The 11,699-nt window shown below is 39.7% G+C and overlaps 1 protein-coding gene across 7 annotated transcripts in view; it reads right to left on the bottom strand.

The window, feature by feature from the left end:
* Positions 1-1,957: 1,957 nt before the first annotated feature.
* Positions 1,958-11,699, bottom strand: part of ASB4 (ankyrin repeat and SOCS box containing 4) — a 75,086-nt gene continuing 65,344 nt past the window's right edge. For 4 of the 7 annotated variants that reach the window (XR_010842242.1, XR_010842240.1, XM_059073794.2 and 1 more), the window contains 2 exons: positions 8,600-8,713; positions 5,481-7,666 (listed from right to left, as the gene is read on the bottom strand). Coding sequence is in view for 4 of the 7 variants with exons in the window: in XM_059073794.2 (XP_058929777.1) it covers positions 7,478-7,666; positions 8,600-8,713 (303 nt within the window). In the remaining 3 variants the exon portion in view is untranslated. Of the gene's footprint in view, positions 3,208-5,480; positions 7,667-8,599; positions 8,714-11,699 lie in introns of those variants that run through there. The other 3 variants (XR_010842241.1, XM_067042534.1, XM_067042535.1) reach the window with 3 other exon arrangements.

Here is an 11,699-nt window from a genome sequence, read left to right as displayed (position 1 = left end):
AACAGCGCTCGAACTCCAAATGTTGACTCTGTCCCTTCATCCTCTTTTGCCCTGGAAGAAAGGTTTCCTCTCTTTTCTTTCATGCAATTAAATAAATTCTTTAGCTTTTTGATATTAAAAAATGCAAGGCTATCATTCCTTTTTGCTCAAGTAAATTATTCCATTTGTTTGGAGTGTTTTACATGGGAAAAAAAGGGATTATTAATCTTTCGTTTAGATTTTTTTCACATCTAAATCTTCAGAATTGTATATATATTTTTTTAGCATGGAAGGAGAGTTGAGGTTAATGGTAAAGGCAGTTATCTGCATTAAGCCTCATAAGATGCTCTGAAAATCATATCCTATAAATGTTATGTGGTTGTATCATAATTATTATTACTATAAAAGTTATAGGGTTGCAAAAGAATAATTATGGTAATAATAATATTCCATTGGTTTCCCATGCTGCTTCCCCATGGTTCAAGATGTTTCATAATTTGATCCCACCTAGCCCTGCCAACCTTATTCTCTACTCTCTACAACAAATATTCATCTTCTACTTGTGTCAAACTTGTCTAATCGGTGAATGCTCATGGTATGTTATAGCGTTAACCCTTCACTGAGGCTACTCACCTTAAACTTCACCCCTTCCGCTGTCCTACTTTTACTCAAATTATTACCCAACCCCACCCTTCTTCAGTTCACAGCTCAAGTCCACCTGCCTGGCCACTGGTCCACCGTGACCCCTCTCTTCCCTCAACATTGACAGCACTTACTATGACCACCAACTGAGCTCTCACTGACTTATCACAGTCTTATGTGTGTTTGTGCATTTGTCAAGATCCCTATAGGAAATAAACTGCGTACTCAATAGGGGTGATCGAAGAGAATTTCATCTACATTTATAGAAATGTAGATAGCAAGGAATGATGAAGCACCTGGGACAGAGGCAACAAGAGGAAGCCTTGACTACCCTAGGTCTGAAGGAAAAAGGTGGAGAACAGTAGCTTAGGAGAAGGGCTCATAACACGAGCTGTGGCCCAGAGGAAGGAATTCAGCCACCATCAAGAGAAGGCTCAGCAGGGAAGGAGCCTGGAAGTGTCCCCATCTCTGTCTCCTCCTGCTCTTCAGTCTCCTGCTGGTTTTCCCACTGAACCCACCAAGAAGCCAGGGAAAAGGAGTTCGGCTGATGCAGCCCATGAAAGTCACCCTGCCAGGACCCTGAACACGGGAGAGAGAGAGAGAGTTTGTGTTTTGAAAGGCAGCTATGTTTTTTTGTCTTTCTTCCTGAATTAAATTGATTATAATCTCCATTGGTTCCCACCTCTTCTCAATTAAACAGGTTCAGGTTCCCTGAAATCTGATATGGGGCAGTGAATAAACATTTTCCCTTGTGACTCTGGGCAATGTCTGGGCTCCTGGACCTTAGGAAGACCCCTGGTACCTAACTTTTACTTCAAAATCACCTTAAACGCCCCACGATGATAGTTCTGTTTTGTCAATTCTTCTGTGCTTGATTAAGCACTAAGAACGAATCCACTGGTGTCTTTAATTTAAAAAGTACAAGGTAGCATCATTATTATATTTCCTTGGCTGGATTAGCATATATTTGCACAGTTGTTATACAATATCATTGAGGCATACCTCTATCTGAGAAAACCAATTACTAAAGAAGAAATTTCAGCACACCTAATCTACTTAGTGTCACTAAAGTTTAAAAAAAAGAAAGAAAAAGGAAAAAATAAGAAAAGAAAGAAAATAATCAACTGCCTCTTGAAGGATGTTTTTGCATATTTCATGCATTGATTCTCATCAGTGACAAGTGTGACCAAACACAGGAAGAAGGCAATTTATCAATGAAATATAAATTTTGAAAATCATTTCTAATCAACCATTTTATGGCAGGCTGACAGAAAAATAGCTCAGTTAGATAGCATCTAATTTTAAAAACCCACTGTATACTTTTTTTTTAAAACATCTTTACTGGAGTATGATTGCTTTACAATGTTGTGTTAGTTTCTGCTGTATAACAAAATGAATCAGCTATACGTATACATATATCCCCATATCCCCTCCCTCTTGTGTCTCCCTCCCACACTCCCTGTCCCACCTCTCTAGGTGGTCACAAAGCACTGAGCTGATCTCCCTGTGCTATGCAGCTGCATCCCACTAGCTATCTGTTTTACATTTCGTAGTGTATATATGTCAGTGCTACTCTCTCACTTCATCCCAGCTTACCTTTCCTCCTTCCTGTGTCCTCAAGTCCATTCTCTACATCTGCATCTTTATTCCTGTCTACCCCTAGGCTCATCAGAAACTTTTTTTTTTTATAGATTCCATATATATGTTAGCATACGGTATTTGTTTTTCTCTTTCTGACTTACTTCAGTCTGTATGACAGACTCTAGGTCCATCCACCTCACTACAAATAACTCAATTTCATTTCTTTTTATGGCTGAGTAATATTCCATTGTATATATGTGCCACATCTTCTTTATCCATTCCTCTGTCGATGGACACTTAGGTTGCTTCCATGTCCTGGCTATTGTAAATAGAGCTGCAATGAACATTGTGGTACGTGGCTCTTTTTGAATTCTGGTTTTCTCAGGGTATATGCCCAGTAGTGGGATTGCTGGGTCATATGGTAGTCCGATTTTTAGTTTTTTAAGGAACCTCCATACTGTTCTCCATAGTGGCTGTATCAATTTACATTCCCACCAACAGTGCAAGAGGGTTCCCTTCTCTCTACACCCTCTCCAACATTTATTGTTTGTAGATTTTTTTGATGATGGTCATTCTGACAGGTGTGAGGTGATACCTCATTGTAGTTTTGATTTGCATTTCTCTAATGATTAGTGATGTTGAACATCCTTTCATGTGTTTGTTGGCAATCTGCATATCTTCTTTGGAGAAATGTCTATTTAGCTCTTCTGCCCATTTTGGGGTTGGGTTGTTTGTGTTTATGATATTGAGCTGCTTTTAAACTTTGGAGATTAATCCTTTGTCAGTTGCTTCGTTTGCAAATATTTTCTCCCATTCTGAAGGTTGTCTTTTCATCTTGTTTATGGTTTCCTTTGCTGTGCAAAAGCTTTTAAGTTTCATTAGGTCCCATTTGTTTCTTTTGGTTTTATTTCCATTTCTCTAGGAGGTGGGTCAAAAAGGATCTTGCTTTGATTTATGTCAAAGAGTGTTCTTCCTGTGTTTTCCACTGTATACCTTTTATTCTTACTACATAGTAAAAACAAACAAACAAACAAACAATAACTTTGAGCTACTGAAAGTGAATGTTGCAGTGAATTGGTACCAACACTCCCCTCTTCCTTCCACATTTTGCACAGAACCACACACATATTAGTACTGAATAAATTCTTGAAAGTGAAAGAATAATTAAATGAAATCCTCCAATCCTCCCTGTTCATTCATTCTGATATGCAGTAACCCTCACTGCTGGGAATCTCATTGCCAATCTATACTCCTCCTGCTACAAAGTTAACCTTCACCTACTCTTCCCTCCATGAAGATGGAAACAGCTGATCAACCCCTTTATCCACAGGATACATTTTCAAGTGACTCCACAGCCTTCATTAAATAGTAAAAGGAGTGATTGCATCCTTGATAAACCCACTTACAAAAGGGCAAAGTTTCACAAATTGATCAATTTGCCTCTTTGCTAATCCTCCACATCAATGTTATTTCCATCTCCATCCTCCACCTCAAAAAAGCCCAGGAAGGTCAGACACCTGGTTTGCCTTGTTCCCCCTTTGATTCCCAGCAGCCAGCAAAGTGCCTGGGACATAGAAGAAGCTCAAAAAGTATTTCCCAAAGTGAACAGAAATCTACCACACATCACCTTCAGCTGTAGCTTCACTCTAAGAAAATACTACTCACTGGTAGAAAGCTCTCCCTAAATAATAATGATTATGACAATAAGAAAGACAATAATAATATCAAAACGCTTGCTGAATGTCATGCTCTGTTCTGTGTGCTTTAATGTACTAACAATTTAACCCTCTGATGGGGCTCCAGACACACTATTCCCATAGATAGCACCTTGGCATAGTGACTAATTTAAGCTGAAGGGGTTAAGAAAACAGCAGAAGCAGGAAGATCACTCTCACCATCCCCTCCCCTTCTTCCCTGAAACAAATCATAAAACCCTCCTGTGGGAGGTGCCCTCCCTAAATCTGGAGGAAAGGAGCATCTTTATCTTCTAAGACAAAGGGACACCAAGAAGAATCCTAACGAATAGGTCCCAGTTTCCCCCAGTTTACCACACTGACCTCATACTCCTTAACCTATCATATTGCTACACAACTGTCCACTCGTCATCAAACCTAGCATAAAAATACTCAAGTCTGTTTCTTCAGGATCTTCATTTCCTTATGAAGGCTCCCATGTCATGTGAAACTTATATTAAGTAAATTTGCATGCTTTCCTCCTGTTAATCTATCTTTGACCCAGCCAAGGACCGTAAAAGAGTCAAGTAAAACTTTTTCTTCCCCTCCACCTCAAAACAATCATATAAAAGTTTTATGAAGTAGGTACCATTATCATTCCCCAAATGAGGAAATTGAGGCATGGAGCAAGCATGTCATTTTCTCTAGATAATGGGTCAAATAAGGATGAGAGTCAGGATATAAACCCAGATAGACAGGCACCAGAGCCAAAATTCTTAACATCTAACTGTAATGAATCTGTTGATACTCCAAAGGAAGTGACAATGAATTCCTTCCATATATTAGCTATGGTGTCTGTGTTTCAAAGAAAATAAGTGAGTAATTGGATTTTTCAAAAAAGTTTTGAAAGTGTGCTGTTTAAAACTTCAAGAGTTCTTCATAAACAATCAGATGAGTAACAAAAATATAAGGCTCAGCTGTTTTTTCCAACATTGATAAGCCACTGCAAATGGTTTGTTACTTTTCTCATCCTTACAATCAGCTTTTTACTGCTGTGTTTTTTATTAGAAGCCGCTGGGTTCAGGATGGAAGGACAAAGTGACAATGTAACACTAAGTGATTAAAAAATAGAATGCAAGTGTGTCTACCTTCTGAGAAGGGAGAAAACTGGATAGGTGGTCTTTCCCTCATATCAAAGATTCTTCTTCCCATGTAACCTACAGTCATTAAGTGACTATTTACAAAAAGTAACAATGGTATCATGAGGATATAATTTCCTCTGTTTCTCCTGCCCATGGTTTGCTTGAATGGTGAGAAAGAAAAGAAATTAGAAACCCAGGAGGACAGAGATGTGACAAATGCAAGAGTATGATTCAGTACAATTTATTATTATTAAAACACTCTTGTTCCTATAGCAACAGCCTGTGTTTTATTTGTGTTTACCCTTTACTTTCTTTTGAAAGTATTATTTATTTACAGGCACATTTCCTCATTCTCTTTTTCTTTCCCAGTGTCGAATAAAGCAATGAATCATGTAGAGTTCTTCAGTCTAACTGCTGAAAAGTCAGCTAGGAAGAAGTCTTATTGTCAAATAACTCACAAAGATGAAAGGAAAGAGAAGAGCTTTATTTAAGTCCTCTAAATGAAAGTTCAAAGATGAGGAGAAATAACTTTAAATCCACAAATAAGCCATTCAAAGCAAGTAGTCCTGTATCATATGCTAGATTAACACAGAATGTTTAAGCACAGCAGGCCAACTGAGATACGTTACTTCTCCATGCAAGGAACATCCTCTCCCAGCACCTCTGCCTGGCATTCTAGAATGTGTTCTAACACCACTTGCTGCAAGCAAACTGTTTTTGAAGGATCATATTTTATATGAATACTTCATACAAATACAGTATTCTATTCCATAATACAGATCTTATTTTAGTACAAAATATTTCTCCCAAAATATCTGAGTAGAACTGATACTTCAGAAAGAATACTGTATGCACTTATGATTTTTCCTACACGGCACCAGGAATATGCAAATCCCAGTACGCGAAGCAGAGTCTAGGTGTCAGGCTAGTGGAATATTTGACATCATCTCTACTCCGAACTCAAGCATCTAAGGTTAAACAAGATGGAGAACCACACACACACCACAAAAACAACAACAACAAAAACCCTGCTCATAACTGGCAAATAGATTTGTTTGTGCTTAATTACTTCTGCTGTAACCTCTAAAAGGCAATGCTAAGAGTCAATGAGCTTATCTAAAAGTGATTAGCAAGAACAAAAAGTGAAGCAAAGTTGGCCTCATAAACCATGAAGTCCAGAGGTTAATCATCTACATTTCTCTTTCTGCAAACTGCTAACAAACCTGATTAACACACTAGTCTTTCCAAGTTTCTCAAACTTTTACCATTTTCAAAAAGTCTTTCCATGTGCTTTCTGCAGCTGGCCATCGCCAGCAAAGTGTCCCTTATCTTCTAGCTAAAATGCTCTGAAATGTCAGTCTGTTACATAAAAAGACCAAAGTAATCAACCTAAGTCTTTCCCTTCGCACGTTTCCTTGCACATATTTTCCTAAACTTCCTTGTCACACACACATGGGAGCCACTGAGTGTGCAATATCTTCCCCAGGGAGTCTGGGAAAGCACTACGCACGAAATCATTCTAAAATAAAAATAAGTACATGTGCCTGGAAACTTAAAGTGAATCCATTTACATTTACACTCATAGCAGCTGGAGATCTCTCTACTACACACAATCCCTTCACTCTTTATCGTCATGCTTCAAAGAAAACCACACTTCATGTCAGAAACATGACTTTGAAAGGCAAGCACTAAGAATGAATCTTCACCTCTACTCTTGACCCTGACATTTGACATTGCAGTTCCCTGCTTATATGTTCAGATCCTCTGCTAAATGGTGAGATCCTGGAGGGCAGGAGTCCTCACTTCAGACTCATCTTTGCATTTCCAGTCTTTGGTTCAATGAGAGTGTGTTAAAATGTCCATTTTGACTTTCAAGTGGACTGATCTTTGTTTTTTCATTTCTAATTTGACTCAAAGTATGCTTGCGCTTTCTTCACTAAAAGTAAGTTGAGGAGCTTAGTATATGGAAAGGAGTTTGCAAAACTAGCCATAGTAATTTCTGCTAAGTGGGAGTGGGTGGAGGACCCCCAAGATTAAGAGGCCCATCCTAAAGCCTAGCATTTTGCCAACTGAATGGTAATGTAAACTTATTACTGATAAGGGAGAGAATGAAATTGGTTGTAAGAAAACCTGGGTCCCATTTCAAATGAGATAACATATGAAATATCTTACAAAATTATAGCAGGCACCAAGTAAGAGCACTATACATATTAATTATTATTGTTATGTCAGGACCTTCTGGATACGCTCTTGTTTTTGAGACTACCTTAACTTTACCTCTTGTTTATTTCCCCTCACCCCCTCACCGTGATACTCTAGGATTAAGGACATAGTGTTTGTAAAGTGTTTTTAAATCCCTGAAGTGTTATAATCAACCCAAGTACCATTTTATTTATGCAAACTGTCTACTCAGTGAGTCCACTTAAACATCTAGGATTGGGATCTTCTGTCTCATAAGGCTTAATAAATGATTCCCTCTGGCTCTAAAAGCAAGTACTTTTTCAATGACAGTGGGAGGGAAAGCAAAGGAATTACTCTGTGACATCTGCTGTGTAACGTTCTTCGAATGGCACATCTTGATAAATGCATGAGAGTCCGTGGAGAGTTACTGCACACAGTGAAGAGGGAGTGGTAAAAATCCCAGTATCTCTGAAAAGGAAGGCAAGACATGTTAAAGTCAGAAAAGCCTCGAAGTTTACATCAATAGAAATCAATAGTGATGTGTTTAGTCCCTACTTTATACATAATGGCAGCTTTCCACGGTCTCTGATGGGGAGGCAAAATTAAACTTGAATAAGAAGCTAAGGCAGATAAAGTAACTTTTTAAAGCTAAGATAGCTAATAAGTAGCAGAATAAGATTGCACCTAAGCCATTAGCCTCTAGGCCCAGTGAGCTTTGTACTCTGTGCCCAACATCTCTCCCGTGCTGGGGACAGCCTGTGACAGCTAAAACCAAGAACATGAGGCTAAGTGGAAGGGCTGGTTCACAAAGGCAGCAAAGTCCATATGCAGCATGAGGACTCAGCTTTGCCGATGGCTTTCTGCGTGACTCATCACAAAGCTGTTAATACTCTGTTACCTGCCTATTACAGACTTCAGGTTATTTAAAAGTGAATGAAATAATCTATATAATTAATTAATCTATATAGTTATTAACATTAATTAATCTATATAAATAATAATAAAGCAATTTTTAAAAAGTGAGTGACATGATCTACACAAAACAATTTAATCTTCTGATAAAAATGCTATATGAGCAATCCCAAATATTCTTCTTCTTATTATTATTAAATTCATCTAAATTGATGGGAAGAAAGTAAAACTGTCACCTTTATATAACTGTTCAACTTGCCCTTAGATGGAGAAACTCCCAAGATGCTCCTAAGTACTACCTACTTATTTATTTTTATTTATTCTCACACCTGCATTTTATAACCCTTTGTCTTGTTGTATTTGAGTAGCATCCTCAAATTCTTAAAAGCATTCTCAAAACCCATTTTTTGAATTAGAATTTTCTGCACTTCCATTGCCGTATGCAAGTATTTTAGAGCAAAACCCACAGGAAGTGAATTGATGCTTTACCTCCAAGTCATCATCAGGGATAGCTCTTTTCCACTTTACGTTCCACCTGATGTGTTCATAGGCATTGACGACAACTTCGATTGCTTTGGGACAAGAATGGCAAGCCTGTATCACCTGCAGAGACACCATAGAGTTTCATCTGTTCAATCACATATATAATTCATCTTTTCCACTCACAGAGACATCAAGACTTCATGGACTGATAAGCCTCTTTGGAGCCCTGAAATGCTTTTGAGAAGTCTCATGCCTTTGAGTATTCAAACACACTGTCAGCCCCCATGGTGGATGGGAGGATTAATAACATAAGACTAATTTCCTTCATCATCCAGGAGCAAGTGAAAAAGAGGTGCTAACAAAGAGGGTGGGGGCCTGATGAAATGCATCCCCTGCTCGTAAAAGCAATTTTGAGAGAGGCTGGTCTCAAAATACACTTCCAGCTGTCTGGGAAATCTCCTAGTTCTACAGAAAATTTTATTAGCAAAAAGCTGAATGTTATTAATCCAAGAACTCAAGGCTACTGGTGACTATGAGGTAAAACAAACTATAGGGTAACATGAAAGTTAACCAAAACTGTCTTCCCAGTGCAGTGCCTGAAGAGGACTGATGTCACGTACCAAATCACCCTCACTGATATTTTAACCTTCATCAGCAATAAAATATCACATGAAGATTAGTTATTTCATTAGCACACTCTGTTCAACAGTTCATTGAGCAACCAAAAAAAACTGGAAAGCCGAGTCGAGGTGGCCAGCATTTCCATCAGGAGGCAGAAAGATTTAGCTTTAGGTTTTAGACTAAACTGGATATTTAGCCAACCTTTGATGTTACCATGAAATTTGGACATATCTAATTAATCAATCATGCAGCCTTTATTAAGTGACAATGGAGGAATATATGAGACATACCCCAAAGTAAAACACACTGGTTTCTGGTGAGAGGCTTACTATAAGAACGAGAAGCAAAAACACATAAATGAAACAAGAGATGGTCAATGGAGATGTATGGTTGGTTCACATACATAAGTGTTAGATTATAGGGTTTGAAAAAGAGGAATTATAGAAATTTCAAGAGGGAGAGCTGTGTGAGTTGCGCTAACCAGGAATGATTTCTTGGAGGAGATAAGTTCAACTGTAGATCCTAAATGGTAGAAAGGTGCATGTGTGTGTGTGTGTGTGTGTGTGTGTGTGTGTGTGTGTGTGTGTGTGTGTGTGTGTGTGTGTTGTGTGCCTGCCTGCATACACTTATAGGCCTGTCTACATGTGCAGCAACAGCAAATGTAACAGTTGTGTTGAAAGGGAGGTACTTCAAAGGGTAAAACAAAAACACAGCTTCATGATCGCTTTCTCCTGCTCACACAAACCCACTGCCTGGAACCCTTCTCCACTCCTGGCATGATACCTCAGGCAGGACTCACACCTGTTTCTACTTAATTTTTTTTTTTTTTTTTTTTTTTTTGCGGTATGCGGGCCTCTCACTGTTGTGGCCTCTCCCGTTGCGGAGCACAGGCTCCGGACGCGCAGGCCCAGCGGCCATGGCTCACGGGCTCAGTCGCTCCGCGGCACGTGGGATCTTCCCGGACCGGGGCACGAACCCGTGTCTCCCGCATCGGCAGGCGGATTCTCAACCACTGCGCCACCAGGGAAGCCCTCTACTTAATTTTTAATAATAAAAAGTACTCTGGTCACTCTAGATAGGAGAAAAATGTCATTTCAGTAATAAAAATGTCCATTTTAGTTGAATAATCGAAACTCCAAATTTTATTTAAAAGTTTCTCTCCCATAGCCTAGGTTTGTTTCAAGCTGCAGTTGGAAAGGAGGTATTTGTGGGTATGGTATAATAGGAAATACATGTTTGGTCTTTGCCTCTGGTTCTTGACAAAGAGCTCCTTTCCACCATTTCAATTATGCTAATGAAGTGAGTCTTAATGGGGCTCCTAGAGAGTGTCAAGAGGTGGACTGGGGCTTCCCTGGTGGCGCAGTGGTTGAGAGTCCGCCTGCCGATGCACGGGACACGGGTTCCTGCCCCGGTCCGGGAAGATCCTACGAGCCGCGGAGCGGCTAGGCCCATGAGCCATGGCCGCTGAGCCTGCACGTCTGGAGCCAGTGCTCCGCAACGGGAGAAGTCACACGGGAGAGGCCCGCGTACCACAAGAAAAAAAAAAAAGAGGTGGACTGGTTACTGGAAAGACCAATCCTTCATTAGAGAATTCGAACTTTTACACACCTTGCCTCCTACCTCCAGGGAAAGAGTTTGACTGAACTCAAACTCCAACATCCAGGGTTGGAGTTTGAGTTCAAACACCAATGGCCAATGATTTCATTAGCCATATCTACATAATGATAGTCCCTAAAAGATGGTGTTTGGGCAGCTTCTAGGTGGGTGAGCTCATCAAAGTACTAGGAGGGTGACATGCTCCGAAAGGGCATGGAAGCTCTGTGCACCCTTGCCCTATGCATCTCTTTTAATTGTCTATTCCTGAGTTTTATCCATTATAATAAACCAGTATGCCTACCACTAGAAAGGAGGCATGCCTCCACACTTACATAACTTTCTCCAAAGAAATTTTCTTCCTAATTTCCTGGTCCTTCTCAACCGCCAACCTCCACCTACTGGTACTGGGCAAAAAGTCACAAAACTGGTTTTCCCCACCTCCTTTACAAGTCTTTCATAGGTGGTCTATCATTGCATTTTTCAATGTGAGGTGGTAATTACCCAATGTCTTGGGACTTCAGGCAAAACTGAGACAGAAGGATGAGTATTTTAATACCCAGTTGTGTGTGTGTGTGTGTGTGTGTGTGTGTGTGTCTGTGTGTACCAAGGTCACCTGAATGAAGGGCCCATGTCAGGAAAGAACTAAAGTTAAGAGCAGGTAAGATGCAGTCAGCTGACAGTACACCTGGAAGGCCAGTCTGAAGAGCTTGGGATTGACTTAACAGGCAATAGAAAGCTATTATGTATTCTTAATACGAAAGAGTTATATTCAATCAATTCATTCCATTGGGAAACCTTTATTGAGCACTGTGTTTAGCACTGTGACAGTAATTCTGAGTTTATGCCCTGCTTTTGTCTTCAAGGAATGTACAACCTAGTTGAAGAGAAA

Source organism: Kogia breviceps, chromosome 9, assembly GCF_026419965.1.
Source record: "Kogia breviceps isolate mKogBre1 chromosome 9, mKogBre1 haplotype 1, whole genome shotgun sequence".
Classification (NCBI taxonomy): domain Eukaryota; kingdom Metazoa; phylum Chordata; class Mammalia; order Artiodactyla; family Physeteridae; genus Kogia; species Kogia breviceps.
Note: the sequence above shows the minus strand (reverse complement) of the source record. Positions and strands in the feature narration are given on the sequence as shown.